A 27,873-nucleotide genomic window follows, 5' to 3' on the forward strand; every position below is an offset into this window, starting at 1 on the left:
ATGAGGTCAAATGAAGCCCTCCATGGGTTGTATACATGCTTAAATGGTTTCTGCACCAAATCCATTTTGACAGCAAATGAAACAGCCGCCAAACAAAACGTCAGCTACTTACACCCCCCCTTCCAAATTGACTGAGCAGTGCGTTTAAAATAATAATAATAATAAAGTGTATTTGCTTCTAACAGGAAGCTTAAGTGACCTTCCACCAAAATAATTCTGCCTGGTCATTTTCGGGATTAGAAGCAATTAGTGAGATCCTTGGGAAAATAGGAACGGCTGCGCTTAACAGAGCCCAAATGATTATACAGTAAATATTATCCCAGCTCCGTTTACCTTCTAGTATTATCATTAAATCTGTTTCATTTAGAAGGAGCCCAGTGATGTTGTGAGCTAGGTAAAAATAATGAGGAGGGCTCATGGCTCACTTTGATTAGGGGAAGGTAAAGGGGATGGTTGAAGTGGGTGGGTTCTTTATAGATACACGTATTTTTTTTTTTTTTCTTATTTGGCCACAATTATGTTACGAAATGATTATCCACCAAGCTTTGCTAGTCAGTGGCAGTGTCAAAACAAGTCCGTGTACCCTTGCTGCTAAGCGTCTTCTTCCCCCCCAACCCCTTCCCTCCCCCAAGCCTTCCCATTAGGGGAAGTGTCGCTGGAAGTAGATTATACTTTAAAGCGTTTACACATATTAGTTTTGCTGCATCTGTCCACATTAGCAGGATTATTGAGTCGTCCTCCCTTTATTAGAAAAGATGGAAGGAGGAGGGAAGGAAGGAAGGAAGGAAGGAAGGAAGGAAGGAAGGAAGGAAGGAAGGAAGGAAGGAAGGAAGGAAGGAAGGAAGGGAGGGAGGGAGAAAGGAAGCAGTGGGATAGAAAGAAAATGAAGGAAGGAAAGATAGACATATAGAAAGAAAGAATAAATAAAAAAGAAAGGAAGAAACAGAAAATGAAAAAGGGAAAGAAGAAAGGAAGGAAAAATTGGATAGAAATAGAAAAATGAAGGCAAGAAGATATGCAGAAAAAAGAATAAAAAGAAAGAAGAACGAACAAACGAAAGAACTAAAGAAAAAAAAAGAAAGGAAGAAAGAAAAAGAAAGGAAGTAAGGGGAGGGAGAGGTAAAAAGTTTTTTTTCCCAGGGTTGCTTTGAGTGTGCCGCCATGAATATGTGATGCATCTGTTTTTCACCGGGTCAGACCCCGGGAAGAGTGATTGATTTGGGGCCCCAGTGCACTTTTTGCAAATATCTTTAAGTGGATGCAGTTTGGCTTAATTGGGAGCTTTACGGCTAGACACTGCTGATCACGGAATCTCTGGGAAATTCTAGGCTCGGGAGGGCTAGTGTGCAGGGGAGGGAGGCGACTCCCGGGGCAGCTTCCCTGATGGCCTGCAGGAGCTTTAACCCGCCCAAGTGACCTACATAAGACCTATCTAAGTGCCACCGAAGTGTGAGTTCAGTCGCCAGCCCTGACTGCCTATGGAAGTGTGTATGTGTGGGGGGAGGAATTTTTTTTTTTTTTTGCGGGGGTGTTAGAGTTTTTGTTTTGTTTTTTGGTAACTGAGCAGTGAAAAGAAAGAGGAGGAGGAGGAGGTTCCAATTAAAACCAAAATGAGCTGCTTTAATGGTCTTTTAAATTGACACGGAACAATGATTTTAGTATTGGTATCTGTCAAAGGTCCTAGGAAATCCTCAGCTGATAGGGCCCAATGCTTCCAATTAGGAACCGTGCAGATCCACAGCCAATAATGATTTCTGGGTCCCTGCAGAAATGCTGCAGACACTTATTGCAAATTACTGACAAAAAGCTCCGCTGTATTGATGAGCGGAAGTACAGGAGGCTCTCGGTGTCCCCGTCAGGTATACAGCTCATAATGAGAGAGCTTGAAGTTTTGACTTAGCCTCTTTCCCTGCCTCCACCCTGAAAGCGGGATTTCATTGATGAGTAAAAACCTCGCCTCCACCAGCTTTAAGCGTGTTAGACATTTCTTCCAGATTTTTTACATGAAGGCCACTAATTTGATGTCAGGCTCCGGCGCGGTGCTCATCAATATTATCTACGAGCGCTGCCTAATGCAACGCCGACGCTGAAAGAATCAAAAAATAAGCAAATCTTTGAAGGTTTTAAAGGCTCGGAAAGGGAGGCGCACACACACGTTGGGGGATGGGAGGTGGTAGAAGTTTCTAAATCAGGATCTCTCTCTCTCCCGTCGCCCCCCACCCCCGGCTCCCCAAGCAGCGATCGGAAAAGCAATTAATAAGAATTCGCGGTGTTAAAGTGGCCAACCCGCGCTGCTGTCCGAAAAGGCGGGAAAGGCTGGAGGTGCGGGCTGGGAGGAAAGGGCCTGGGCCGCGGCGGAGGAGGCCAGAGGATGGCTACTGGTCCGCCGCGCTCCTTCCGCTTCCCTGCCCGCGGCGCCTCGCCGCTCCCGGCACCCGAGCTCGCGCTCCTGACCTCTCCCGCCCGCTGCACGCGGGAAAGAGGGGCTGCGTGGTCCAGGGGCGGCTGAGCGTGCGCTTGCTAGGGCGTCCCAGCCTCCTGGGGATGGAAGACCCTCCAATCCCCTCCCAAGGGTCGAGGTAATTTGCTTTTCAATTCCATGATTGTGCTCGTCTCTCCCCGAATTTGAACTCCCGTTTCTCTCTAGCCTCCTCCGAGGCATGCTAATGAGAAAGCTCATTTTTATTTTCTTAATTACTGTTTACAGATCTCCGGTCCAGGCTTTGAAGATTTTCTCCCCTTCCTTTTCTGGATACCTGCTAATTACGGTTGCTGGTTTGTACCTTGAAATCACAGCTGAAAGCAGCTGCCTCTCTCTCTCTCTCTCTCTCTCTCTCTCTCTCTCTCTCTCTCTCTCTCTCTCTCTCTCTCTCTCTCTCTCTCTCTCTCTCTCTCTCCTTTCTCTCTCTCTCTCTCTCTCTCTCTCTCTCTCTCTCTCTCTCTCTCTCTCTCCCTTCACTCCTCTCTTCCTCTCTCTCTTCCTCCCTTTTTCTCTCTTTCACCCCTCTCTCTTCCTCCCTCCCTTGCTCTCTTTCTACCTCCCTCTTTTCCTCCCTCTCTCCTCCCTCCCTCCTTCACTCCTCTCTCTTCCTCCCTTCACTCCTCCCCCTCTCTCTTTCTCACCCCTCTCTCCCTCTTTCACCCTTCCCTCTCCCTCCCTTCCTTCCTCTCTCTTTCCCTCTCTCCCTCCCCCCTCTCTGTCCCTCTGTCCCTCTGTCCCTCCTTCCCTCCCTCCGTTGCAAAAGGGCAAAAGTCTTGGTACTGAGCATTCTGCCCCGAAGTCGGTCCACGCCACGGGCGATGCTTGCTTCAGCTGCTCCGTCAAAAACCAGTGCGCTAACAGACCCTGACTGCATTAGCTTTGTTTCCCTGATATGGTCATATCACATCAACCGGGCACATGTAACATTACATCCGTAACTTGAAGCATTTTGTTGCTATCTTCGGTTTGAGCAATGTTGCGAGCCTAGACTATATTTTTGGCAGTCCGTACACATCTATGTCAGATAATGGCCTATTATTGTTCTCTGATATGGCCGGTTTTATGCCAAAGAACGAGGGCCTCTCTCTCTCTCCCTCTTTCTCTCTCTGAGTGCCCCCCTCCAGTCCCCGCCCGTGCCTTTCTTCCCTCCCGCCCCCACCCCCTCCCCTTGCATTTGAATTTCCAGATAATAGGCTCTGACTTCTGGCTGCACGTTTATGGGTCTTTTCATGTTATCAACTTAGCTCATAGCGTGGAACTAAAGAACACAGACTCTAAGTGACAGGCAGCCAGTCAGCAAGGCAAGCCTGTCAGTATCTCTCATCCACTAATGATTTCCCTTTAGTCTATTTCTGTCTCATTGGCCGTTTCCTTCAAAAACAAAATTGCTCATTTAAATTCTTATGCCTGGGGCATTTTGGTCTTCAAATATTGTTGGAAAGTGAAAGGATTAGGCAAAATATGCTTTTTTAAAATGTTAATATATTTTCTGGTTCACTTTCTCCTCTGAGGCCAATTAGGAAATTTCTGCTGGCTGCATTAATGTCAAACTGACAACCCCAGCTATAATTACACTGTGCTTGAAACCTAACTTTCACTTGTGGGTAGATGGCTGCGTCTGGCAGTGACATTGAATTCGCTCTGCCAGCGTTGATCATTTAATCATTGCTCGCTTTCCTTTTCCTCTTTGCTGGCTGATTATTTCACCTTTATTCTTTCTGTTGCAAAATGCAGTGTTGTCTTCCATTATTCACAGTTGCATTTTGCAAGGCTCATTAGTGCCATTGTTTCTTCAATTTGCTGTGCATGAGAATGGATGGTTCCTTCAAGTGCAGCAACCATATGTAAGTTGTTTACCTACTTGATTCGCCACATACATCGGTACTGTTTGACTTTAAAAATGCAGCATCTCTTTTAAACAGACAGGGTTCTTTACATCCCCAACACTGATGAAGGCGGTGTATGTTTTACACTCCGTAGAAGAAACCTGCAGGAGGGCCGGCCTCTTCATTTGTGAACTATCATGTTCCTTGGAACAGAGAAGACGTGCCTCCAGGTGCCTCTATCTCTCTGCCTTTTTTTTTTTTTTAAACCAAATTACGAATCGGGGGCACGTCAGAATGAGCGGCCGGACCCAGCCTCCCAATCCACTGTTGGATTTTGCAAGACTTTTGGCCAGCCCGGGTCCTTGCTAGACTTCTGGGATCTTTCCCAACGCTTAAGCAACCTTGGGAGTGGTACAGAAGGTTTGGAGACGGTTCTAATGAGACTTAGGCCATCTTTTCTTTGGGAGGTCTCCCCTTTTCGTTGGAAAGGCTACGGAAGTCGTGTTGGAAGGCAAAATAGGAGCGCCACAGAGTTTAAGCACAAAAGGACTGGTCCACAGGCGTCCCTCCTTCCCGGAGAGATCTCGGGCCTGGGCGCCTTTCGCTCAATCCGCGGCTGAGGCTTGAGGCCCTTTACTCTAAGGCGCCTCCCCCTTCCTGGTACCCCGCGCCGGCGGCCCGAAAAGGGGCCCACGAGTAGTAGGAGCTAGTTAAGCTCCGCCCTTCCTTCTCCTTTCTGTATCCTCAGCCCCTCCTCCTCGCTTTCTTTCCAGCCACCTGCCCTGGAGAGACCCAGGTCCTTCAACCTGTCACTTTCTCCCTGGGCAGGAGAAGCTCAGGTGTGTCTGTGTCGGGGCTTTTTCTCGGGTGCTCTCGTTTGTCCCGGACACACCCCTTGAGCATTCTTTCCGCTCTCTCGGGCCTGGTCTCCCCAAGCTGAGGTCGAGTGCGGGCCCGGGTCCCAGCAGCCACTGCCTAGGAATAGCTCAGAGCTCCTTCTCCAGTTGGAGAATCTGGCCCGGGGGCGACGGCGTGGGGAAGGGGGGAGCAGGATCGGATTAGAAGTCTAGCTGGAACGAGTCTTTCTCCAGGCAAAGCTCTCTATTCCATCTCTGCTCCTGGTAATGAAGAGCTCCCTCCCGTGTGTAGAAGGGTAAGGCTAGGACACTGGTGTGGGACCCGAAGATTTGCAAAGGAGGAGACCAAAGTGTCCTCCCATTACCTCGCCACTGTAGACATTTAGAAACTATTGCACTTGGGTCCTGTGGCAAGACTCCCCTTTGTGGAAATCTGGAGTTCAATGCAGTAAGAAGAGCCTCAAATTCCCCTCGCTTTCCCTAGGGATAGATAGGCCAAAGTGTCTGCGCTGTCACTAGCCTCTACTTCCCTAGTTGCTTAAGGCAGAAAATAAGGACCCCGCTGGCTCCTTTTCCTTTTATCTGGGTGAGAGTCCACAAGGGCAGCTCCGTCTTGAGGGAGCTGCACCCGGAGGGGTCTCTCAGCCACCCAGAATTAAACTGGAGCCCCTCCCTTCCGAAGTGAGCAGGGAGAGGCTAACCGAAGAGGGGAGGGAAAAGGAAAGAAGAGGGAGGGAAAGGACGGGAGGGGGAAGGCAGAGATGGAGAGGAAGAGAAATCAAAAGCATATTTATTGGATTGGCATTTCTCTTAAACAGAGCTCCTTCCTAATGATATTTACTTAACTGTATTTGACAGCAGTTAAGAACACGTCTGCGGTAAACAGGCGCTATTCTCCCTTCGCCTACAACTGCCTGTCAGCTCCTAAGCCAATCGCGGTAATAACCGCTGGATCATTTTAAATGTGGCTAAACCGACGTTGGACAAAATCAATCTGCCATATGTTGGCTCCGAAGGAATCACTGCACAGTTTGACGAATTGCTGCGGTCCCCTTCAGCAATCCTTAATCGCCCTCCTCTCTCTCTCTCTCTCTCTCTCTCTCTCCTCTCTCTCTCTCTCTCTCTCTCTCCTCTCTCTCTCTCTCTCTCTGTCTCTCTCTCTCTCTGTCTCTCTCTCTCTCTCTCTCTCTCTCTGTCTCTCTCTCTCTCTCTCTCTCTCTCTCTCTCTCTCTCTCTCTCTCTCTCTCTCTCTCTCTCTCTCTCTCTCTCTCTCTCTCTCCTCACTCCATCCTCCTCCACCTCCCTCTCTCCACTTTCCTATATCTCTTCCCCTCTCCTCCCCTTCCTCCCAGCCTCCGCCTCTCTCTCGATTGTACCCTTTCGATTGGACTTCAGGTAATCCGAAATGGCACTGACCCTTCTCATCCTGCCGATTACCTATCTGAAGCATGAACTGGGTCTAAAATCACACATCAGAAAATTCACTGTAATTATTTTGCGATGCATCAGCACCGATCAATCACGGCGGAGAAGCCCAGTGGTGGAATTCTCGTCGCAGGCCCGGACGCGGGCTGCGGCGTGCGGGCTGCGGCGTCCCGCCTGACTGACAGCTTCGGTAATTAAGTGATTGTATAGACCTCTCCGACTGTTCTAACAACCTTGTCAGGGCCTGTCTGTGGACAGAACAAGCTGAAATCAATGTGCTTCCTGCTCTCTGAGCATTTCTGATCATGTACTCAGACTGCATGTGGAGGGCGAGGAGGGTCTGTGGGGGTGGGGTGGGGGAGGGCGCCGGAGGAGATCTGACAAAAGGAAAACAGTCGCGCTAAAAGCTCGGATTGTTTTCTGTTGGGGGAGGCGGAGACGGAGGCGGAAAGTTAACTTTGTTGTCTCTGGTTCTTTCCTCGAGGACCAGGGCGTCCCGATCTCTCAGCTCCCCCAAAGAACGGGTCCAGGCCCGCCACCCGGGCTACGGTGGGAAGGGAGTCACCGAAGGTGGCGGGCCCGATGGGGCGGTTTCCAGCACGAGCTGATGGGTTGAACCGCTTTTAAGCTCTGGCCGACTAGCCTACGTCCCAGAGTAACCCGGTGCAGGTCCGGGGAGACCAGGATCTCGGTGTCCCGGAAGGAAAGTGTGACTGTGTCCCTGCCCGTGACCCCGGCCCCGGTCTCACTTCCCCGATCCCGAGCCGGCCCGGGCCCCTCGGTCCTTTCTGTTCCGACTGTCCGCTCCGCAGAAGGGTCCCCAGCCCTCGGCAGTGACTCTGCGGCACCATATATTTTCCTCTGGATTAGTGGCAGAGTCTGTTGGCTCCATGTAAATGTCACGCAGCAGCTTTTAATAAAGGGATGTTCAGATTGTTAGATTCTGCTGGGCTGGGCCCCCTCCTTCCCAACTCCTCTTCCCATCCCCTTCTGCGCCCTCCCCCCCCCCCCAACACACAAACACACATCCCACACATGCGTGGGACATTCACTGTGGCCCCAGCTGCGTGTGAGCTCCGCTCCAGGAGTGGGGAAAGGGCCTGTAAGAGCAATAAGGCCCGCCAGCCAGAGCGTAGCGGAGAGATAACCGCGACCGGGGCCTTTGTCCTAGAGCCAGGCTGTGGATGCTCGCGGAGGCTTTCCGCAGTGTCCCATCCTGCTCCTCTGTGCCCATGAGGCAGGGCCGATATTACCTTCTATCCCTTCGGAAGGGGGCAAGAGTGCTAAATTGTAAGAGTAGATTTGGCCAGGAAACCTGCTGTTTAATTGTATTCCAAGCCCCCTTCACAACTCGACTCCACCTTCAGAAAAACCGAAGCGCTTAAACAAATACACTTACACACCCCCACACACCCCAATCTGCTAAATTGAAAGCTTCGAAGGAGCTTCAGACTTGCGCAGCCAGAGAAAGCTGCGGGGTTCGAAGGAAGGCTGGCGGAGCCCAGATTCTCAGCAGAGGGTCTTATCGATCTCAACCAAAGGCCTGCCTTTGACCGAGAAACCGAGGAAAGGGAGAAAAGGGAGGGCGAGGGAAAGAACCGGCTGTTCTGGGGACTGAATCTCACCTGCCCATGGCTCTTGCTTCCCCTCCGTGCAGGCGGCACAACAACTTTTCCCAGAGACAAATGTTAGTGTAAGCACGTATATACACCATTTGGGAGACACTAGTGTTTTAATGTGGACTAATTAGTTCCTTTGAACGAGAAAATATTATTATAATAAATAGTGATGATGTGGAGAAAAAAAATATATGTTTTTGCTTTTGAACTTTTCAGATGGGAACAGGGCTTGCTCTCTTTGCTTATGGGGTACTATTGGCAGAGGGCAGAGATAGACTTTCCTAAGAGGCACGGGTGCACACACACACACACACACACACACACACACACACACACACACAGGACTGCAAATCTGCAGACATACATACAGGAAGGCAGTCAGAAACAAATGAAATACAAGTCCATTTGTCATGTGATTACATGCATGTAAATTCGTAGGAAAGGCCCTTTACATCAACTTCAGACACACAACACCCATTTCTGATGCATGCTAATGGCCCTGACCACTCCATAGTCTCCTTTTTTCTGAAAGACCATAAATGCCCAAACCTACAGTATTCTTCAGGGCTTATTCTATTATTCACCACTGACTGTGTATACAATACTTATCATACTACACCATCCTACACACACACACACACACACACACACACACACACACACACACACACACAGTAGCTAGAGCAAAAAGTGTAAAGCAGGTAGGCAGGCAGCTGAAGTTGCAAAAGAATCAGTTTAATTAGCATTTAAATTCACAGTCCCCTCTTATTGCCAAATGTTTCTCCCTTAGGAATGTGGTGGAACGCTGACTTTTAACAATTAAGAAAATCAAATGCTTCTAAAAATAGAAGCAAGAAATCTTGGTTCTATCCTGAAGCTTTGAAGGGAGGGAAGGTCCATTATGTGGGTCAGCCCATTGTGTAGAAGGACAAATTCAGAGGAGAAGGATTCAGGCTGTACATTCAAGTGTGGCAGTCTAGGAAATGGCTACCCTTTCTTTGGTCCACTCCCATCTGCCATTTTTCTGTGTACTAAGCTGAAACCCCTGGTTTCCAAAAGAGGCAGCCTCCATCACTCCTGGCTAATTGGGTTGAAAGGCAACAGATTTTGTTTAATACTCTAAAGAGGAATCTCTTAGTCACTAGGTCTATAGCGTGGAGGGGATAAAGAGATCCCAAGAGTCTGAGTGACTAAAATGAAAGTAAAAATATGAAATTAGCAAAGAATGAATAAGAATGAAGAAAGATGACTAAGTCCATATATTATTTCACCTCAGTTCCTTGGTCATCTTCATATGCCACAAATCAGATGAGTGGTATCCAACTACCCCTCTTCTTGAAATTTGAGGATACAGTCAGTCTTCCAGTGGACTAGAAGGGAGAATATACCCAGAACTTGTCCAGAAAATAAGAAATAGCTAACATGCATATAAGCTTTCTCCAAGTCAAACAACCATTATCACATCCACTTTCTAAAGGAGGAAAGGAGAAACTAAGGGATTAAAACACTTGGTCAAGGTCATAGGGTGGAACTAAGAAGTGGTTAGACTGGAACTTGAAGCCAGATCTTCTGTTTACTAGAGTAGCTCTCAAACCTCCATTCCACCTCAGCCCACATACAACTAACACCTCGCACTCCAGCAGTGAGGTGAATCTTCATCTCTAGTCTTCATCTTCCTTACAACGTTCATGTAATCCTGGGGCCCTTCTATCTGTGTTTTTCTTTTAATATGGCTCCAGGGAATAGGCTTCTCAGTAACTTCAGTAAAGCAGTAGGTTAGCATCCCCAAATGAAGCATTTGTCACTTTCCAAATGTGCCCTAACTTTCCCCCGTCCTCACTTTCCCATTCCCCCCCCCCCCAAACCCAAATTGATTCTTGAGCCCTGTGGTCTGGCTGTCCCCCGGTTGCCATGAAATCTTCTTCAGACCAGGTAGCAGCTGAATAAGCCAGTAAGTAGCTTAGGACTTATTTCTCAGCAATGCCCACTTAGCGGTTAGAGGAGGCAGAGGAACCTAAATCCCAGTGCCAGGCAATAAACCGGATGCCAACCTCTTCTCACTGGGGACCATGCTACGCTTGGCTCCCAAAGCAGGAACTCCGGACTGGTAGCTTTCAATTTGTTCCAGTGAGGGCTCTAACTTAATAAGGCGATTGATTAGCGCTCAAAGTGCTGGTTTAATTAGCCGCCTGTTAATTAACATGGCAAATGAATTTCCCCTTCCCTGATTGGCACCTTCCTTCATCGCTTTGAGGGCTGTTTCTCTTCTCTCCCTTCTCTCCCTACCCCATAGGTTATAGACCAAATGAATCGATTCATTGCTAGAGGCCGGAAGGTGGAAAGAACCGGCTCTCTCTAACTGCTCCTTGGGCTCTTTTGTGTCTCTGGCAGGAACTTGTCTGTGGGACAAGGGACAAGGGACAGCATCTTCTTCTTTGTCCCTATTTCTCTTCCCGCTCTCCGGAGAAGGGTGTTCTCAATGATCTACTTTCCCTGTCCCAGAGAAACGGGATTCTGGGCATATTCCCAGGGGATGTGAGATTGGGTGTTTGAAGACTCGGAGGGATCAGCGAGGATGTGATAGCTGGTCAAGTGGGTGTCCTGACAAGGTCAGAGAGACTGACACTGGAATGGTGAAGAGCGGTGGTGGGGGGGGGGGACATAAGGGGTGGGGTTGGGCCACTTTATCCTTTGAAGTACTCTCACAAACGTCTGATTCCTTGTACTGGCTGAGAAATCTCGGCTCTTCTGTAGAAGCTGGGGAGAAAGACCCTGGGGGCGTGGGACCCAGGTGGCTGTAAATTCACCAGAGGCTAGCCCTAATCCCAAAGGCTGGGGATAAGCGCCTGTGGGGAGGAGTGGTTGGCTCTCTCTCCCACTTAAGGCATCTTCCCCTCCCCTTGCTCCTCCTCCCACCCCCTCCCCGCCATCCCCACCCTCCCAGTTCTACATCCAAGGCTTTGCCTGGGACAGGCGAAAGAATAATCAAGTCAATCCCTCTTCCCATACCCCCAGAAGCGCTTTTAAATCCAGGGGTAGGGGTGGAACTTGGCCGGTTGTAGTTTTGGATGCGTATCTCTAGATTCTTTATACCCCAATTTCTTCCTTAACCACAACATAAATACATCTGCCAGAAATAAGCTTCTAGGAGTGCGCTAGTGTGACTCATTGAGTTAGACACGACTCCATTCTGAGGCCAGACAAACATGCAAGCCAACAGCCAAGCGCGCTTCGGGAAGTGGGCTGGAAGCCTTGGACGCTTCGCTTTTGGATGGAAGCGTTTAAAATCTTTCCAAAGATTATGATGTCACCACGTTATATTCCCAGATTCTCAATTCCCAGAAGCATAATTAGGACCTGCTAGAAATAAACAGTGGGAAAGTCAGCAGAAGAAAGACAACTGTTTCTGTCTGTGTTCCCTGAAGATGAAGTCTAGGAGCATTCTGCTCTCTCTCTCTCTCTCTCTCTCTCTCTCTCTCTCTCTCTCTCTCTCTCTCTCTCTCTCTCTCTCTCTCTCTGTCTTTGTCTATCTGTCTGTCTGTCTTTCTCTGTCTCTGTCTCTGTCTCTGTCTCTGTCTCTGTCTCTGTCTCTCTCTCTCTCTCTCTCTCTCTCTCTCTCTCTCTCTCTCTCTCTCTCTGTCTTTCTCTGTCTCTCTGTCTCTGTCTCTCTCTGTCTCTCTGTCTCTCTGTCTCTCTGTCTCTCTGTCTCTGTCTCTCTGTCTCTGTCTCTCTCTCTCTCTCTCTCTCTCTCTCTCTCTCTCTCTCTCTCTCTCTCTCTCTCTCTCTCTCTCTCTCTGTCTTCTCTCTGTCTTCTCTGTCTCTGTCTCTCTGTCTCTCTCCTCTCTATCTCTCTGTCTCTGTCTTCTCTGTCTCTGTCTCTCTATCTCTCTCTCCTCTCTATCTCTCTGTCTCTGTCTCTCTGTCTCTCTCTGTTTCTTTAATGAATTGTGAATCCTCCCCTTTCAGGAGGATGCCATTTCCTTTTGTAATGGGGAATATATTTATTTACTGATTAGAACAATTAAAACTTCGCTGAGATCTTCCCGGTGGTTTCCCGTTCTGCGGCGAACGCCTTATCCGAACCATCACCATTTTATCCCTACCATCAACCTCCGAGAGAAGGCTAGACAGCCAAGAAATGACTGGTACACCTTACCATTTACTGTTTTAAAAAATAGACAATAGCGCGGCCTCCTGTCTGTGACCCCTGCCGCCGCCCAGCGGAGACAGGAGACGTTGCACCCGATTCCCATACATAGCTTTGTCAACAACTACACACTGATAAACCTGCGAATTAAATATGTATAGGGATAAACACCAGTTCCAAGCCCCATCATAGAGACAGATGGGCACCCTTCACAGTTCAATTCACGTTTAAAAGCACGATGCTCAAGCCTATGAGCAAAATCCCCAAACCCAGCTGTAGATGAAGGAGGTTACCTAGTGTGTTTGCTAAAATCAGAGGTGCATTAAAGAAACAAAGAATGGTGCAGGGGATGGAATTACCAGAGTAAATTTCTAAAGTAAGGAGATGGAAGGCTGAATGGATTCGAAGGTATTCCGGGATGTCGAGAGCCTCAGAGCTTCCCAAGGGGGAAAAAAAGTCCCTCTTTCTTACCCCAATTGTTGAAATAACTTATCTATTTTGTGGATTCAGAGCTCCTCGAAAAGTCTCAGAGAAGACAAATTTGTGACAAATTGTCGGGAAGGAGACCAAAATTTCAGACATTTAAAGTGAGGTGATTCTCTGGCTAGAAGAAAAAATCGCCTCGTTTTCCTCAATGTGCCTACAGTGTGTAAATCTGGACAGGTTTTGCTCTTTTCTCTTTTTAAGTATTTTTTTTTTTTTAAAGAAACCAGAAGATAAGTATACATATGTACTATATTGGAAATCATATATAAAAGACGGCACTCTATGATAAAGTAAGAGGAAACAGAGAGAGATGGAAAGGAGTTAATCCAAAGTAAAGGAAACTTTCTGAAATTTTCTTTATTAGCCGCTGTGCCCCATGATTTGATGCTCTGATCTTTTTTTTTTTTTTTTCTTTTTCGGCCGCCTGCCCACAAACTCGTCAAATCGCCCCGTGGTGGCCAGGAAGACTAAGTCCAGAAATCAGGCGAGTGTTTTCCTCTCATTCTAGCTGCTCGAGAAAAGGTGGATTTCTTTAAAATAGACTTTAAGAAGCTTGCTCCGTTTTCTTAACCTTTCCTTTAAGAAAATATTGTCCTAAGGCCTTATACCTTCTGCTAGGTGAAAGCACCAGGTTGAGATTGAACTGAAAGTCTTCATAATAATCACCCCCCCAATCCTTCCTTTCCCCCAATCTCCCCCATTCTCTCCTTTTAAAAGACTTCCTTATCGGTGGGATCAAATTTCCGTTTCCTCTGCCAATGTTGTGAAATATTACAAGTCAAAACCTTTCTAACCACACAACACAAGCTGTGCCATGGGCGGTGTTCGCTGCTCAGTCATTTCAGGCGTCTGAACAAAACAAAAACAAGTTTAAATGAATTATTTATAAAGGATAGAGAATAATTGATTTGTGCTGTGCCATCAGTCCCCGATTTTTAATTTATGGAATTCTTCCGCTTCCCTCAATCCCCAACTTGCTACAAAAGGGGTCCGCCTCTATTTGGAACTTGGGCGTACTGGGAGTAAAAACAGCTCCTCGGAATGCTGACGGATGATGTCAGAAGAACAAGAGTCCGAATCGATCCTTGGGAGGGAAAAAAAAAAAAGAAAAGGAAAGGTTAAGATTCCACCAATGACCTTGTGCAACCTCACCGTTCCCCTCCCGGTGGCAGCTTTTCTTCAGTTTAATATGAGTATGGATGAAGAAGTAAAGTGAGTCTTCGGGAACCCTCTCTCGAAAGTCCCCCATTACCCCCTTCCATACCCCTGCCTGCCTGACGACTTAGCCTGAATTTCCGAATGGAATAATGAGACTTTAGGGGGGAAAACACCCACCTTTCCTTCCAGGGCGCCTTAAGGGAGAATGAGAGCAGACCCTAGATTTCTGATTGCAGCTGAGAGAAGCAGAGGGCCGCAGTTAGAAACAGACGGGGGGGAGCCGGGAGATGGATTTTCCTCCTTTCTGTCACCACTTCAAAAGACACTTGCCTCCCAAAAGGATTTTCCTGCACCTGAAGTCAAAATCTAGTGATAAACTAGAACCTTCCTCCGATTATTTTAGCCTTGAAAATATCTTTCCTTCACCACTTTTGAGGAACACGTATCTCGACCTCCAAATTCTCCTTCCTTTAGAACCTCCTAAATATCTGATAATGAGTTTTTTTCCGGTTTTTATACCCTCTTCCCTATCCTTCCTGTCTGTCCCCCCTTTCTCCAGAGAGAACCCGAACGGTAATCATGATGATGCTAATAAATAACTGCTTGCCTTTCTATACAATCTCCAGGCTGCACTGCTTGCCAGTATGTCAATTGTCAATGACAGTACTTTTCTTGGAGAAGATAGGAGGGTGCTTCCCTCCCTCCTCTCCAAGTGTATTATGGGCGGATAGAGAACAGACGTAGTGTCTATCCGGACCATTTCATTTTTGAGTTAATCGATCTTAAAACATACAGGTACCCAGGTCAGCTACTCGGCCATCCTCAAAGCCACCCTCTGGGAATTGCCTCTGTCAACAACCAGCCCCCGAGCTTCGACCCGTCCCTTCAAAGGCTTTAATTGTCATTTTCTTAGTGGAGACATAGATTCTGCACCTCGCCACAGAAACGATGCCAGGAACACGGTTTACCTTAGACTCATAGGGTCCTTAAAATGGTAATTCGGAGTAAAATGTAACTCAAAGAACTTTGAATCATTCATTAGCACCTTATAATTACTCTGCTAATTAGGTTGACACGGTACTTAATCAGGAGTAATACGCCGTCTTGTCAGTGGCACTTCCCATTACTCTGACATTCAACAAGAGACAGGTTGGAGTCGTCCTGGAAAAATGAATACGAGTTGATCCCCTCCACAGAACTAGGACAATAATTTCCCGAGTCCCAGGCGGATCAACTGTAACTACTCCAATCGCGACCGAGCGAGCGGCCGGCCCGGAGAAGCCTGAGAGAACCAGGAGAAAGGGAGCAGGAGGGTGGTGGTGATGGAGTTGGGAGCTGAAGGTGGGGGGTGGGCTGGTGAAGAAGGCGGGTAGAGAATATGTTCCCGAGTTTCGAAGCGTCGGGAAGAAGAGGTGGCAAAGCCCAGGCAGCCCTAACTGAGCCTGTCAGCCGCTCGCCCCGCGCTTAGTTATTCCTCACTTGGGAGAAGCCTTGTGAAGCCAGTTCTCTGGCTAGTTTGCTTTGACCGGAGACCAGTCCAGTCAGACTTTCTGGCTTGGGCTCCTGGGTTCCTGACCTGATCTAATCCGTGCCTTTTCACTTCCCCTTCTCCCGGGGAGGCAGCTTTCGAAGCTCTCCTCTCTCTTCTCGACATCCCTGTAAAACACCAAAAGCCCACCTTGGCTTGGCGGGAGACGTGGCTCGTTAGAGGCTTAACCAGATCCCAGAACCGCGCTGGCTCTCCCAGCAGAAGACGGCACCAAGGGCCGGACGCTCTGAAGTTACACACTTGGAAATTTATTTCCTTCGCCTCGCCCCTTTTCTGCTCTAAGCTCCTTTATTACTATGGCAGGAGCAGACTTTAAGAAGCCATTTTCATAGGCTTTGTAAGAATTAATATGCAATTACGTCCCCTTCCCTTCCCCCTCTAAGAAAAATAAATTGTCACTAGCTCCTTCCTTCCTTCCTTTCCTCTCTCCTTCCTTTACTTCCCTCCTTTTTACCTTTTCTCCTTCCCTCCCTCTTTCCTCTCTTCTTTCTTTCTTTCTTTCTTTCTTTCTTTCTTTCTTTCTTTCTTTCTTTCTTTCTTTCTTTCTTTCTTTCTTTCTTTCTTCCTTCCTTCCTTCCTTCCTTCCTTCCTTCCTTCCTTCCTTCCTTCCTTCCTTCCTTCCTTCCTTCCTTCCTTCCTTCCTTCCTTCCTTCCTTCCTTCCTTCCTTCCCTTCTTTCCTCCCTTTCCTTCCTTTCCTTCCTTTCTTCCTTTCTTCTCTTCCCTCCCCTTTCTCAGTTCTTTCCTTCCCACGTTATTGTTATGATAGGGATTACTGTTAGAATAGGTGTTTGGTTCTAGGGTTGCAGGAAAGAAGGGTCCTGGGGATTCTAAAAAGAGCAGCCAGGACTGTATCTTCGGAACTGACAAGGTCCGCTAGCCGAGCTGCCATTGGCTCCTGGCACGTTGGCGTCTGTCTCTTCTGCCTGAGCCACCAATGGGGGCTGCGGGACGGCCGCGATGTCGCAATAAAGGGGGTGAGAATAAAACACGGAGGGGGGAAAGCGGCGGCAATGGCCGTGACGTCACGGGAGAGAGTCATTGGAGCCCAAGAGGAGCCGGATTACAAGGGAAGGAGCCAGGCAGTGGCCAGAGTCCGCCCCGCGCTGCGCCTCCTCCTCCTCCTCCTCCTCTTCCTCCTCCTCTTCCTCCTCCTCCTCCTCTTCCTCCTCTTCCTCCTCCTCCTGCTGCAGCTGCTGAAGCACAACTTTCCCAGAAAGTTCAATAACTCGGCACCAGAGCGGCGGAGCCCCGCGGCCGGGCCACCTCGCGCCTCCCTGCAGCCGTGGAGCTCAGCTGGCTGCCCCTTCCTACCGCTGCCACAGCCCCACCTCGCGCTGCCCGCCTCCGCCGCCTCCGCCGCCGCCTCCACCCAGTGCCCTGCAGCAGCCCCGGGCAGCGGCGACGGCGGCGGCGGCGGCGGCGGCAGCTAGGTCCTCCGGCCTCGACACACCCGCCGTGGCTCTCACTGAACTACCCGGCCAACGCCACGTGCGCGAGTAGTGTTGAAATCGCGTCTCCGCTTCCTCTGAATCATTTTTTGTAACTTTCCTTCCCTCTTTTTTTCCCCCCATCCTCTAAAAAAAAAAAAAAAAAGAAAGAAAAAAAAAGAAAAAAAAAGTTGTGTCCAAAAGCTTCCACAGATCGTCCACTCCCCACCCCCACCCCACCCACAACTCCAGTTTCCCTTCCCTTTCCTTCCTCCCAGACTTTTTCTTTTTCTTAAAAGGCTCGGATAATTGTGCCTTTTAGCAGACCGTCGTTATTTTCGTTAAAGTCCTCGCTTTATTGCTGTGACCCGGGGCTGCCTTTGCCCCCTCTTCGAGCGTCGCCCGGCGGATGGAGACGAGCCCCATGTAGAAATGACAGCCATGGAAGGGGCGAATGGGTCTAGTTTTGGAATAGACACGATTCTGTCCAGCGCCAACTCGGGCAGCCCGGGCGTGATGAACGGAGATTTTCGGCAGCACGTCGATGGCCGGAGCACGGATTTTCGGAGCCAGGCCACCCCGTCCCCCTGTTCCGAGATTGATACGGTGGGCACTGCGCCTTCGTCTCCCATCTCCGTCACCCTGGAGCACTCGGAGCCCCACCTGGTCCAGGACGGCATCCAGCACCATCACCATCTCCACCACGGGCAGCCGCCGCCGCCTCAGCAGCCGCCGCCGCAGCCGACCCAAAGTTTGCAGCCTTCTCCTCCGCAGCCGCCGCCGCCGCCGCCGCCATCGCAGCCCCAGCAGCAGCCCCAGCCCCCGCAGCTGGGCTCGGCCGCTTCGGCCCCCAGGACTTCCACGTCTTCTTTTTTAATTAAAGACATTCTGGGCGACAGCAAGCCGCTGGCCGCTTGTGCACCGTACAGCACCAGCGTCTCCTCTCCCCATCATACCCCGAAACAGGAGGGGAACGCAGCCAACGAGAGCTTCAGGCCAAAACTCGAGCAAGAAGACAGCAAGACCAAACTCGACAAGCGCGATGATGTTCAGAACGACGTCAAATGCCACGGTGAGTCCGAGTCTTCGGGGCCCTCCCGCCCGCGCCCAGGCTCCTTCTCCCCCGGTGTCGTTTGCTCTTCCTCCTCTTTCTTCTCCCCGGGCTTTCTTCGAATCCTTTGCGATTGGGTTTGATTCCGCTGTTTGTTTAGTTGGTTTTTTGTTTGTTTGTTTGTTTTTTGGCGTTCCTGGAGTCGCCAAGTGTCCCTTCCCAACGAGGCGGTGGTCTGAGCTTCCCTTCGGGGTGGTTCTTTGGGGCACCTGTCTAAAGTTTCATGCAGCGCTACATTTACAATCTCAACATTGTCCTTCACTCCATCCCCTTTTCTCTTTTTATTCACTAAATTGAACCTTTCCTTCCTTCCTTCCTTCCTTCCTTCCTTCCTTCCTTCCTTCCTTCCTTCCTTCCTTCCTTCCTTCCTTCCTTCCTTCCTTCCTTCCTTCCTTCCTTCCTTCCTTCCTTCCTTCCTTCCTTCCTTCCTTCCTTCCTTCCTTCCTTCCTTCCTTTCCTTCTTCCTTTCCTTTCTTTCTTCTTTCCTTCTTTCCCCTCTTATGACTTTCTCCTTACATCTTTTTATTTCCCAACAAACAAACAAACAAACAAACAAAAACCCCAACAACAACAACAACACTTTCAGGGGTACAGCTATAATTTTTTTGTAGTTGAGATCTTGGGGGCAGAGGAGGGGGAGAGAGATTGTGCTTGTGTGTGGAGAAAATTAGACCTAACGTGTGTTGTGTCTGGGAGTGCGTTTGCAACCTGGTGTTTATTTTTTAAAATGCAAATGCCTTTCATTTTCTTCCATGTTTTCTAAACACCAATCATGGGGATTTAGCAGCACTTACTTAATATGAGAAATTTTCAACTTGATTTGGAAGGGGCAACTTTTGGGGAGATTATGATTAAGATGGCAAAGATGGTATTATTTTAAGAGATTGTTCTCTCCTTGCATCTCTTAAACACGAGCACACAAATACTTTGGTTTTGCTACTGCAAGTCAGCATCACGGAAATATATATATATATATATTATTATTATTATTACTTAAAAGCAATTGAGAGCTGACGTTAAAATTGAACTACAGCTTCAACACAATAACAACAAATACAACATTAACGCCCACAACATCCGAGGGATAGATTTTGTGTATTCGTGAAAACAAAAGGTCAATAAAAAATAAACCCTTTTCTCTTTAAATGTTGAACAAAACCCAAAACAATCTCCTTCTCTCTCTCCGTAGGGTTTGCATGGGGAAACAGTTTCCACTGTTCTGGGAGAGGATATATATTTTATTGGTGTTCTGATTATTATTTTAAAAAACCTTTCCCGTCTTTGGAAAGGCTGAGCAGTAACTAACTGGGAGACTGGGATATGAGACATTCATTTTGCTATTTTAACATTAGCATAATAGTGCCCAAAACAGATGTACAGTCTGGTCTGGCGATTTTTTGTGCACCAACCTCCCCAGTGGGTCAATTAGAGAGATTATTGTTCTTCCTGCAGGGAAGATCAAGGAGCGCTGCAAAAACTGGTACAAACAGAGATGGATTGACATATCGATTTCCCAGCATTTCAGGAAAGGAGAAAAAAAAAAATCCACAAAGTTGACAAATAGAATCCGGAAATCTTAGCGCTGTCACCTGGACGTGCTCAGCTATTGGGAGCTCTGCTTGGTGTCCGGCTGACATATTATTATTTCTGAAACATAGCAGTCGCTAAGTGTTGTTGTTGTTACTACTGTTATTCTTATTAATACTACAGCACCTCAAGTGCCCTGAAAAGGATGAGAAAAAACAACAAACAAACTTCGCCAGCTACCCGCAAACAAAATGGCCAGGGTCCCTTTCTTCCTGAAATCCAGTCATCCGTTGGGGGAAAAAAAATACAAGAAACCCAAATTCAGAAAAAAGAAACCGTTATTCGATTATGACTTGAAGAGAAAGAGAAAATATCCCTCTTTCCTCCCCTTAGAACAATATTTTCCCATGTATTTTTTCGAACATGTGGGAGTCTTTTCTCAGGACTAGGCCCTCTCACCCAAAAAGTCATTACTTAGGTGGAAAAAAAATTCTCTCTCCGCTGTGGAAAAACTGGAGTCGGAGCCGATCCCAAGGGGTTGGGGTCATTGATGCTCAGCCCCCTGAGATCTGTCTGCGAGGGTTTCTTTGGGGCCGGGTGTGAGAAAGAAAAAAGACTTCGGGTTTCCCTCTTAGCTCTTAACTGTGGCTCTGAATGGTTTTTCCTCGTAGGAACAAAGGAAGAAGGCGACCGGGAGATTACAAGTAGCCGGGAGAGTCCCCCAGTCAGGGCTAAGAAACCTCGGAAAGCGAGGACGGCCTTCTCAGATCACCAGCTTAATCAGCTGGAGCGGAGTTTCGAGCGGCAGAAGTATCTGAGTGTGCAGGATCGCATGGACCTCGCCGCCGCTCTCAACCTCACTGACACCCAGGTGAAGACCTGGTATCAGAACCGGAGGTAAGGGAGGCCCGACCCAGGAAAACCGAAGCGGGCACAGGGGACGAGGGTGGGGAAGCCAGAGGGAATGGGAGTCAGCTTCTCTCGCGAAAGCCTCTGCCGTTCAGAAGTCTGTCATCTCCCCTTGACCTGGATCTCTCAGTTCCACAGACCCCCCCTCCCTCCCGGGCTGTGAGACAGGTGGGACCAATTCCTCACCTCCATTTTCTTCCCTTCTCTAGGCAAAGCCCCTCAAAAAAAGGAGTGTGTGTGTGTGTGTGTGTGTGTGTGTGTGTGTGTGTGTGTGTGTGTGTGTTTTGAATGAGTGCTTAGAAAGCAAAGGGTAGAAACGTCCCACTTTGGGTATAAAACACCCACCCAACTCCATTATGATAGTTACGAACCTTGCTTGAATTGTTTAACATGAAAAAGTTGATTCTTCTTGACTGAGGTTTACTTCCCCAAACAAAGAAATAGACTTAGGAGCATTCCCCGCTCCACTCCCCACAAAGTGTCTAAGGTTTCTGTAATGGTGAACCCTTAGAAGGGACTGTGTGTATGTGGATAAAATATCTATGGCACAGGTGTCTTTGTATAATTATATCTACATCGTCTATCTCCATATCTACGAACACAGAGGTGTGTATCTATGACACACCTTGATACCTTTTTGTTCTCTCTTAGCTCCCCCCCACCCTGCATCTCTGTGCTTCCCATATCAATGGCTTGTTCCCCCTTCCCCATGTGAAACTCCCGGTGTCAGAGGAGGGAAGAAGGAAGATTACAAGGAGGACATTTATATCAGTGAACAGTAAAATCCCAAATGTTTTTAAGGGACAGTCAAAGTATACAGTCAAAGTAATCAGTGCATCCATATTCTCTCCAGCTCCTGGGCAGGAAGAATTATTTCATAGGGCAAATGGCTAAGGGACCAGAGGCAGTGTTTACCCTCTCTGTGTTGAAGTGACAAGCTATCCAAGGACACCCAAAGCCTGGGCATGTTAATTGACTTAGAAAAAGTCAGTCTTGGTGATCATTATACTGTCTCGTGTATGAATGACTGCTCAGAAAAAGGCGGGGGAAACAAAGTCTCAATGTTATTATCGTTAACTGCAGTTGTGTTGCTCCTTAGAGCTTGAAGCACAAACTGGGATGGGGGCTGTGGATTTTCATGAAGGGGAATTGGCTCTGTCTCCGTTTGTATATCTCTATCTCTGTCTCTGTGTGTCTCCTGACTCCATCTGCATCTGCAGCTGTGTCTCTATCTTTACCTCTATCTCTGCTTTGATCTTGGTGAATTATGTCTCTGGTTTGTATTCTAATCATCTAGAAAGTGAGACAGGGGAACGGCGTCCAGTTGTTATCTTTGCCATAATTTTCTGTCTCATTACATACGGTTTCAGCCACCCTAATTCTGTCGGAAAACATTAGTGTCATTTGGAGCCAATCTAAACAGGCGCCATGTTTATTAATTTGGCTGGAATTGCTGAGTATGGGTCTACCAGCTCTGCATTCGCAAGGCATTTGAATTATTAAAAAAAAAAAAAAAAAAAGACTTTCTTCTCTTCTCTTCTCTTCTCTTCTCTTCTCTTCTCTTCTCTTCTCTTCTCTTCTCTTCTCTTCTCTTCTCTTCTCTTCTCTTCTCTTCTCTTCTCTTCTCTCTTCTCGTCCCTTCTCGTGGGGAGTCCTCTGGGGGTGGGAGGGAAAGAATCTGATCACAGTTTTTAATTGTTATTTTCTTCCCGAGGGGGAAAATATGTCGAGGTGGGCTTTTCTGAATGGCCCAGAAGTGTTATGCCCTTGGGAACAGCCTCCCCCCCTCAAACGAATCCCCATTTTTGAAACCTCTCTGCCTTCCCCACGCTCCAACCCTCTCCTGCTGCAGGGTCCTGCATGATGAGATGTGGCTGCGCAGCCTGGGGTGGGGTGGGGGGGCTGAGAGATGAGGAGGGAGGGCTTCGAGTCTTGGCGTCTCTTTGTTTGCAGTCCCCTCTGCTCTGCCAGCCAGGCTCTTGGAGTGAGGGAACTGGGATCTGGGTAAGGGGTGGTGGTGGTGGTCCTGGTGTTGGTCCGACTTCGGCTGTTGTCAGAGCTCAGGGGTTTGGGTCCTTCAGGTATGGAACGAAAGGGGTCGAAGGGGAGGCCGAGGAGCAGGATGGGTAGTCGTGTTTGAGTAGGACAAGAGTGCTAGCGTTAGCAGAAAAAATTCTTGATTTTACGGGATCCGGCATCCTTTTGTGGGAGCGTGGAGTTTGGCTTTTGACAAATTTCTGAGAGCAAACTAAAATAGGAACCGAGGCTATCACCAGAGGGGACAGAGAAAGAAAGAAAAACTTGAGAGCCTTCCCGTTTTGAGTTTATTAAACAATCATGAGAATCATCATAATAATAGCGCTGCTAAACTTCTCAGATAGAGTTGTGGGAAGACGCAAACAAGATCTGGGAGAGGGTGATTTTGAAGGGCCCTTGGCGTCCTAACCGGCGTCCCCCGCACCGCCCACCCCCCGGGAGGAAGAAGCGGGGCAGGACGAGGAGAGGGGCCTCGGCGCACAGACACACGCATGGGTTTTTGTGTTTGGTTTCTTGCAGGACGAAATGGAAAAGGCAGACCGCCGTGGGCCTTGAGTTGCTGGCGGAGGCCGGGAATTACTCCGCTCTTCAGAGGATGTTTCCGTCCCCTTACTTCTACCACCCGAGCCTGCTAGGCAGCATGGACAGCACCACGGCCGCGGCCGCCGCCGCCGCCATGTACAGCAGCATGTACCGGACTCCTCCCGCTCCCCATCCGCAGCTCCAGCGGCCCCTTGTGCCCCGGGTTCTGATCCACGGCCTAGGGCCAGGGGGCCAGCCGGCTCTCAACCCTTTGTCCAACCCGATCCCGGGGACCCCTCACCCCCGGTGAAGAACGACCCTGCTGTCCCCGTCCGCCTAGCTCCCCCGGACCCTTCCCTTGCCCTTTCCCGCCCTCCCCAGCGCCAGGCAACTACCTGCGTTTCGCAACGGACACAAAGAGGCGGAGGAAGAAGAAGAGGAAGCTAACAAGTGGGTGTGGGGGTAGGGGTTGTAAAAAGTTGAGCAGGGTCAGGGCGTCTACCGCCCCCCTTCTCTCCCCATCCCCCCCTTCCCTGCCAGGCCAAAAGCTGGGGACGCTTCCCCTCAGAGCAATGGGACTCTTGGAACAAGATAACAAACCCGAACCCACGCAGGGTGTAACTTGTAAGTGGAAATAATGACTACAAAGGCAAAACTTCGAGTTCTTGGGGGAAAGGGGGGGTGGTATGGGGTGGTTTGGAGAACCACGGAGGCCTAGAGACAGAAGGAGGAGAAGGCTGAGACCCACAGAGGGGAGAGACGCGGTGGCAGGAGGATCCCAGAGAACTTGGCGCCTGCCCCTAGAGAAAAGAGGAGGGTAAACTGAGAACTTTGCACTGTTTTCTCATGACCTTTTTTCTTTTGGAAAAGTGGCATGCTCCAAACTATTAAAGATGTACATTGGAAAGACTGAGTGATCAATGATATATCATATTTATTATATGTTGTCCAAAAAGATTCACTTATATACGTTAGTAAATACATGATTTCCCCCTTTCTTTCCATGTCTTTTGGGTTCCGTAAAAAAAAAAAAAAATAAATGCTTAGCTGAAAAAATATAGATTTTTTGTGATTGAAGATTTTAAAAAATAAAGTTTATCTTTTTTTTAAACAAGTGTTGAAATCCAAGGAAGCTAATTTTACTAAAGGGAGATTACTGACAATGAAAAAAAAAAAAAAACCCAAAACAAAACAAAACAAAAAAACAAAAAACAAAAAACAAAACGAAACTTCTTTAACAGTCCTTTCTCTCCGTCAGAATTTTAGGTTATTATAAAATCTGTAAATACTTGTAATTGATTTATATAAAAAAAACCAGGTTCTTTTTCGAGCTTTGGCCTTTTCCTAGCCGTTATTTGAAACGTCCTATTACCTTTTTTTTTTTTTAATTTTTTAATTTTTTTTTTTTTAAGGGGTGGGAGTTAAGTTTGTTGTTGTTGTTTTGAGCAAACAATATATCAGTGAGAGGGTGACTGGCCGGAGTCTACAGTCTTCATTTCACTTTGCTTTGGGGGTAATGGATCTCACTTTTGTTCTCCCTCCTTGGCTTGCTAAGGAGAGTCTGCATAGGCAATGCTCCGGTTTGTGCTGCTTGTGATTTGTGTTTTTTGCAGGGAATTGTTGGCGTTTGCTAGTGTGTGTGTGTGTGTGTGTGTGTGTGTGTGTGTGTGTGTGTGTGTGTGTGTGTGTGTGTGTTCATCTTCCAACCCCCAGTCTCCCGTAGTTCCTTTTCTTCTCTGATTCTCTAAGGAGCCCAGGAAGGTGCTGAATGCTCTCTGGAGCTGGTGGCTGTGGCGCGGGGAAGCTGGGATGCTCTCGGCCCGGGCCTAGCAGCTGTTCCCCAGCCTCAGACTGCTCCGAAGTAGCGAGTTGGACAGACTGCGAACAGGAGACCGCTCAGTGTGAGCAATTAGGGAAGGAAGCCAGCGGCCTGGGGGAAAGAGAGGAGAGGGGGAAGCTTCGAAAACAAATTTCTGGCTAAGGCTTCCATCCCTTGTTCTCCTTAGCGACCGTCCTTCTATCCATCCGTCCGTCTGTCCTCTTTGGTTCCAAGAGTCGTTTGATGGTGTGCGTGTGGGCAAACCCCTCATTTGAACGTAGCCGGGAGATTCAGCTGAATGAGATCTCCGTGTGGGGGACCTTCTTTGCCTCTGCCTTGGGCAGCTGCAGCCTCTTAGCTAGGCCAGACGTCAAGCTCGAGCGGAAAGCTCGCCTAACCTCCTTAGGGCGCTGAAGTCAGTGTTGAGTTTGGCAGAGTGGCTGGCTGAATGGGAGAGCCGGGTGTTCGGGCCATGCTCCGGGCTCTCCTCGATGTAGGCCGCCAGTTCAGTGGCCGTCTGGGCTCCCCGCTGGATCAGTGACGAGTTGCGCAGAAGGGAGAGTTCAATGCCTTCTGCTTCACTGCCTCCCCCTCTCCCCAGTCCAGTCCAGTTTTCGACAGTTCTGTAGCAATTCTAGAAAACACCCACCCCCCTCTCCTCACCCCGAGTCCCTCTCTCCCTCTGCCCCGGATCTATAACGTTCTCCCTTCCCCGAGTGACAAAGATATGACAATTAGCCATGCAACAGCCATCGAGTCCTCCTGGTCAAACTCCTCTGAGATTTGGCTCGTCGAGTAATGGTGAGGTTTTATTTTACTGGTGGTGATGGTTGTGGTGGGGCGGCCGGGAGGCGGGGGTGGGGTGAGGAGGCCTGAGGATCTGAGGTGAAATCCGGGAGGAAATTGCCTCGGGATGCAAAGATTTGCCCTTGGCTAATCAGGGAATAGCTTGCTGGTTTTCCTTGGCTCTTCTCGGGTTTATAACAAAAACAAAAATAAAAATCAAACCAAAACAAACCACGGGCCTCGCCTAGATCTAATAAAAGGGGCGAGGGGATACAGAGCTTCCTAACTCCTCCATCTTCCGGTTCCCAGTTCTATACAGCTACCGGAATCTCACCGGGCTCTAGAGCGTTAGCCCGGGTGAGCCCTTCCGCTCCATTCTGATTCTTTCTTTCTTTCTTTCTTCTTCTTCTTCTTCTTCTTTTTTTTTTTTAATGTTTTATTTAAGCCTAAAAATAAAGAAAGGCATGGATCTGGGCCTGCTTCAGAAGGACATCGCCTGTGGAAAGCTGCGGGGCTACTTCTATCGCCAGCGAGGGACTCAGTAAGTTTCCAGATACGGGAAATGACTCGAGGAGGTCACTTGAAGTTCGCAAACTTGGGGGTCGTACAAAGAAAGGCCCTTATGTAAGGTTATCACCTCTCCCCGCCCCCCTCCTGTGCGTAGCCAGCTGAGCTCGCAGGGGCCTTGCTTGCAACGTGGACTAGCTGGCTTCTGGGAGTCTTGTCTTGAATTTCAGCTAGGCAGATTCTAGCTGGACCCAGAAGAGAATCCACAGCACCCTGGGTCATATTTAAAAAAAAAAAAAAAAAGTGCGTTAAGTGCAGGGATATCGCAAGGGATATCGCACTTAACCCGGAAATTCGATCCATGGAGGCGCCGCACCTGCGGCGGTCCAGGCCCGTAAACCGAAAAGCAGTTACTCGGCCTTGCGCCCTCTAAACTAGCTGTATTATCACTCCCCATTCCCCCTTCATTTTGCTAGTGTAGACTCAGGGGCACCAGCCTTCCACTTAGAGCATGTGTCTCCTAAGGAAGGAAAGAAGGAAAAGAGAAGGTAAAGGCGCCTTTAGCGTCTTTGTTTGGCTCCAAACTTTGAAGATAAGCGGCTTCGGCTTCAAACAATTTGCTTTTAAAAACCGACACCCAGGCCTAACCCTCTCCTTTTCTTTAGGGCATACTTGCTCCTCTCCTTCCTAACTTCCTTCCCCTCCTCCAGCTAACTGCCTGCTAAGAATCGGATCCTGTGCGTGGAGGGCAGGGAGAAGCAGCTCAGACTTGAAGTTTCTCCCAAAGGAGTCAGGAAGCACAGTTCTGGATTCTCTGACGCCCTTTTTAGTTTTTCTTCTGATGGTCAGCGGGAGGAAACTGCGTGGCAAGTGCCCAGTTTTTTCGGGGTGGTGCACTTGCTGGAGCGTGAGCTTGGAGCTCTTGGACACTGTTTTCAATCTGCTGAACTGTCTACACAAACAGGCAACTTTGGTTTACTTTGAAATTGGGGAAGGGGAGGGGGGAAAAGAGGGAGGTAAGAAGGGAGGAAGGGAGGAGAGAGAGAGAGAGACAGAGAGAGAGAGAGAGACAGAGAGACAGAGAGAGAGAGAGAGAGACAGAGAGAGAGAGACAGAGAGACAGAGAGACAGAGAGAGAGAGACAGAGAGACAGAGAGAGAGAGAGAGAGAGAGAGAGAGAGAGAGAGAGAGAGAGAGAGAGAGAGAGAGAGAGAGAGAGAGAGAGAGAGATTGTTTCTAAAGAAACAGAATTGCTTTAAAAAAAAAAAAAAAAAAAAAAAAAGCTTTAGACGTTCATTCAACCAATAGCTAGAGAAGGAAACCCCCACAACCTAGAGCGGGGTAGATAGAGGGACGTAGAAAGTTGGCTTTTTCTTTTCTTTTCTTTCTTTCTTTCTTTTTTCTTTTTCTTCTTTTTTTTTTTTTTTTTTTTCCGGCTAGCAACCAGCCAGCCTTCTGTCAGCGAACAATTTTTCAAGGAGTTTGTAAAGTAACGATCGCAGCTTTGTTTCATCGCCTCCAGCAAATACACCTAACACCCTGTATCAGTCTATTTTTGCTCCACCCCTTAAAATGAAAGCCCAAACGGCGTCAAATTAGGCAGCAGATTTCTTCTGTTGCAAATCGAACAGTTTACCCTCAAATCAACCCTCCCCTCCCCTCCCCTGCTCTCTTTCCC

The 27,873-nt window shown here is 48.5% G+C and overlaps 1 protein-coding gene across 1 annotated transcript; it reads left to right on the forward strand.

The window, feature by feature from the left end:
• The first annotated feature begins 16,626 nt into the window (after nt 1-16,626).
• Nucleotides 16,627-24,331, forward strand: BARHL2 (BarH like homeobox 2). The gene is made up of 3 exons (XM_074264620.1): nt 16,627-18,049; nt 20,287-20,512; nt 23,081-24,331. Exons 1-3 carry the CDS (start codon nt 17,410-17,412, stop codon nt 23,391-23,393), a joined length of 1,179 nt encoding a protein of 392 aa, XP_074120721.1. The 5' UTR covers nt 16,627-17,409; the 3' UTR covers nt 23,394-24,331.
• The last annotated feature ends 3,542 nt before the right edge of the window (nt 24,332-27,873 follow it).

This window comes from Sminthopsis crassicaudata, chromosome 4, assembly GCF_048593235.1.
Source record: "Sminthopsis crassicaudata isolate SCR6 chromosome 4, ASM4859323v1, whole genome shotgun sequence".
Classification (NCBI taxonomy): domain Eukaryota; kingdom Metazoa; phylum Chordata; class Mammalia; order Dasyuromorphia; family Dasyuridae; genus Sminthopsis; species Sminthopsis crassicaudata.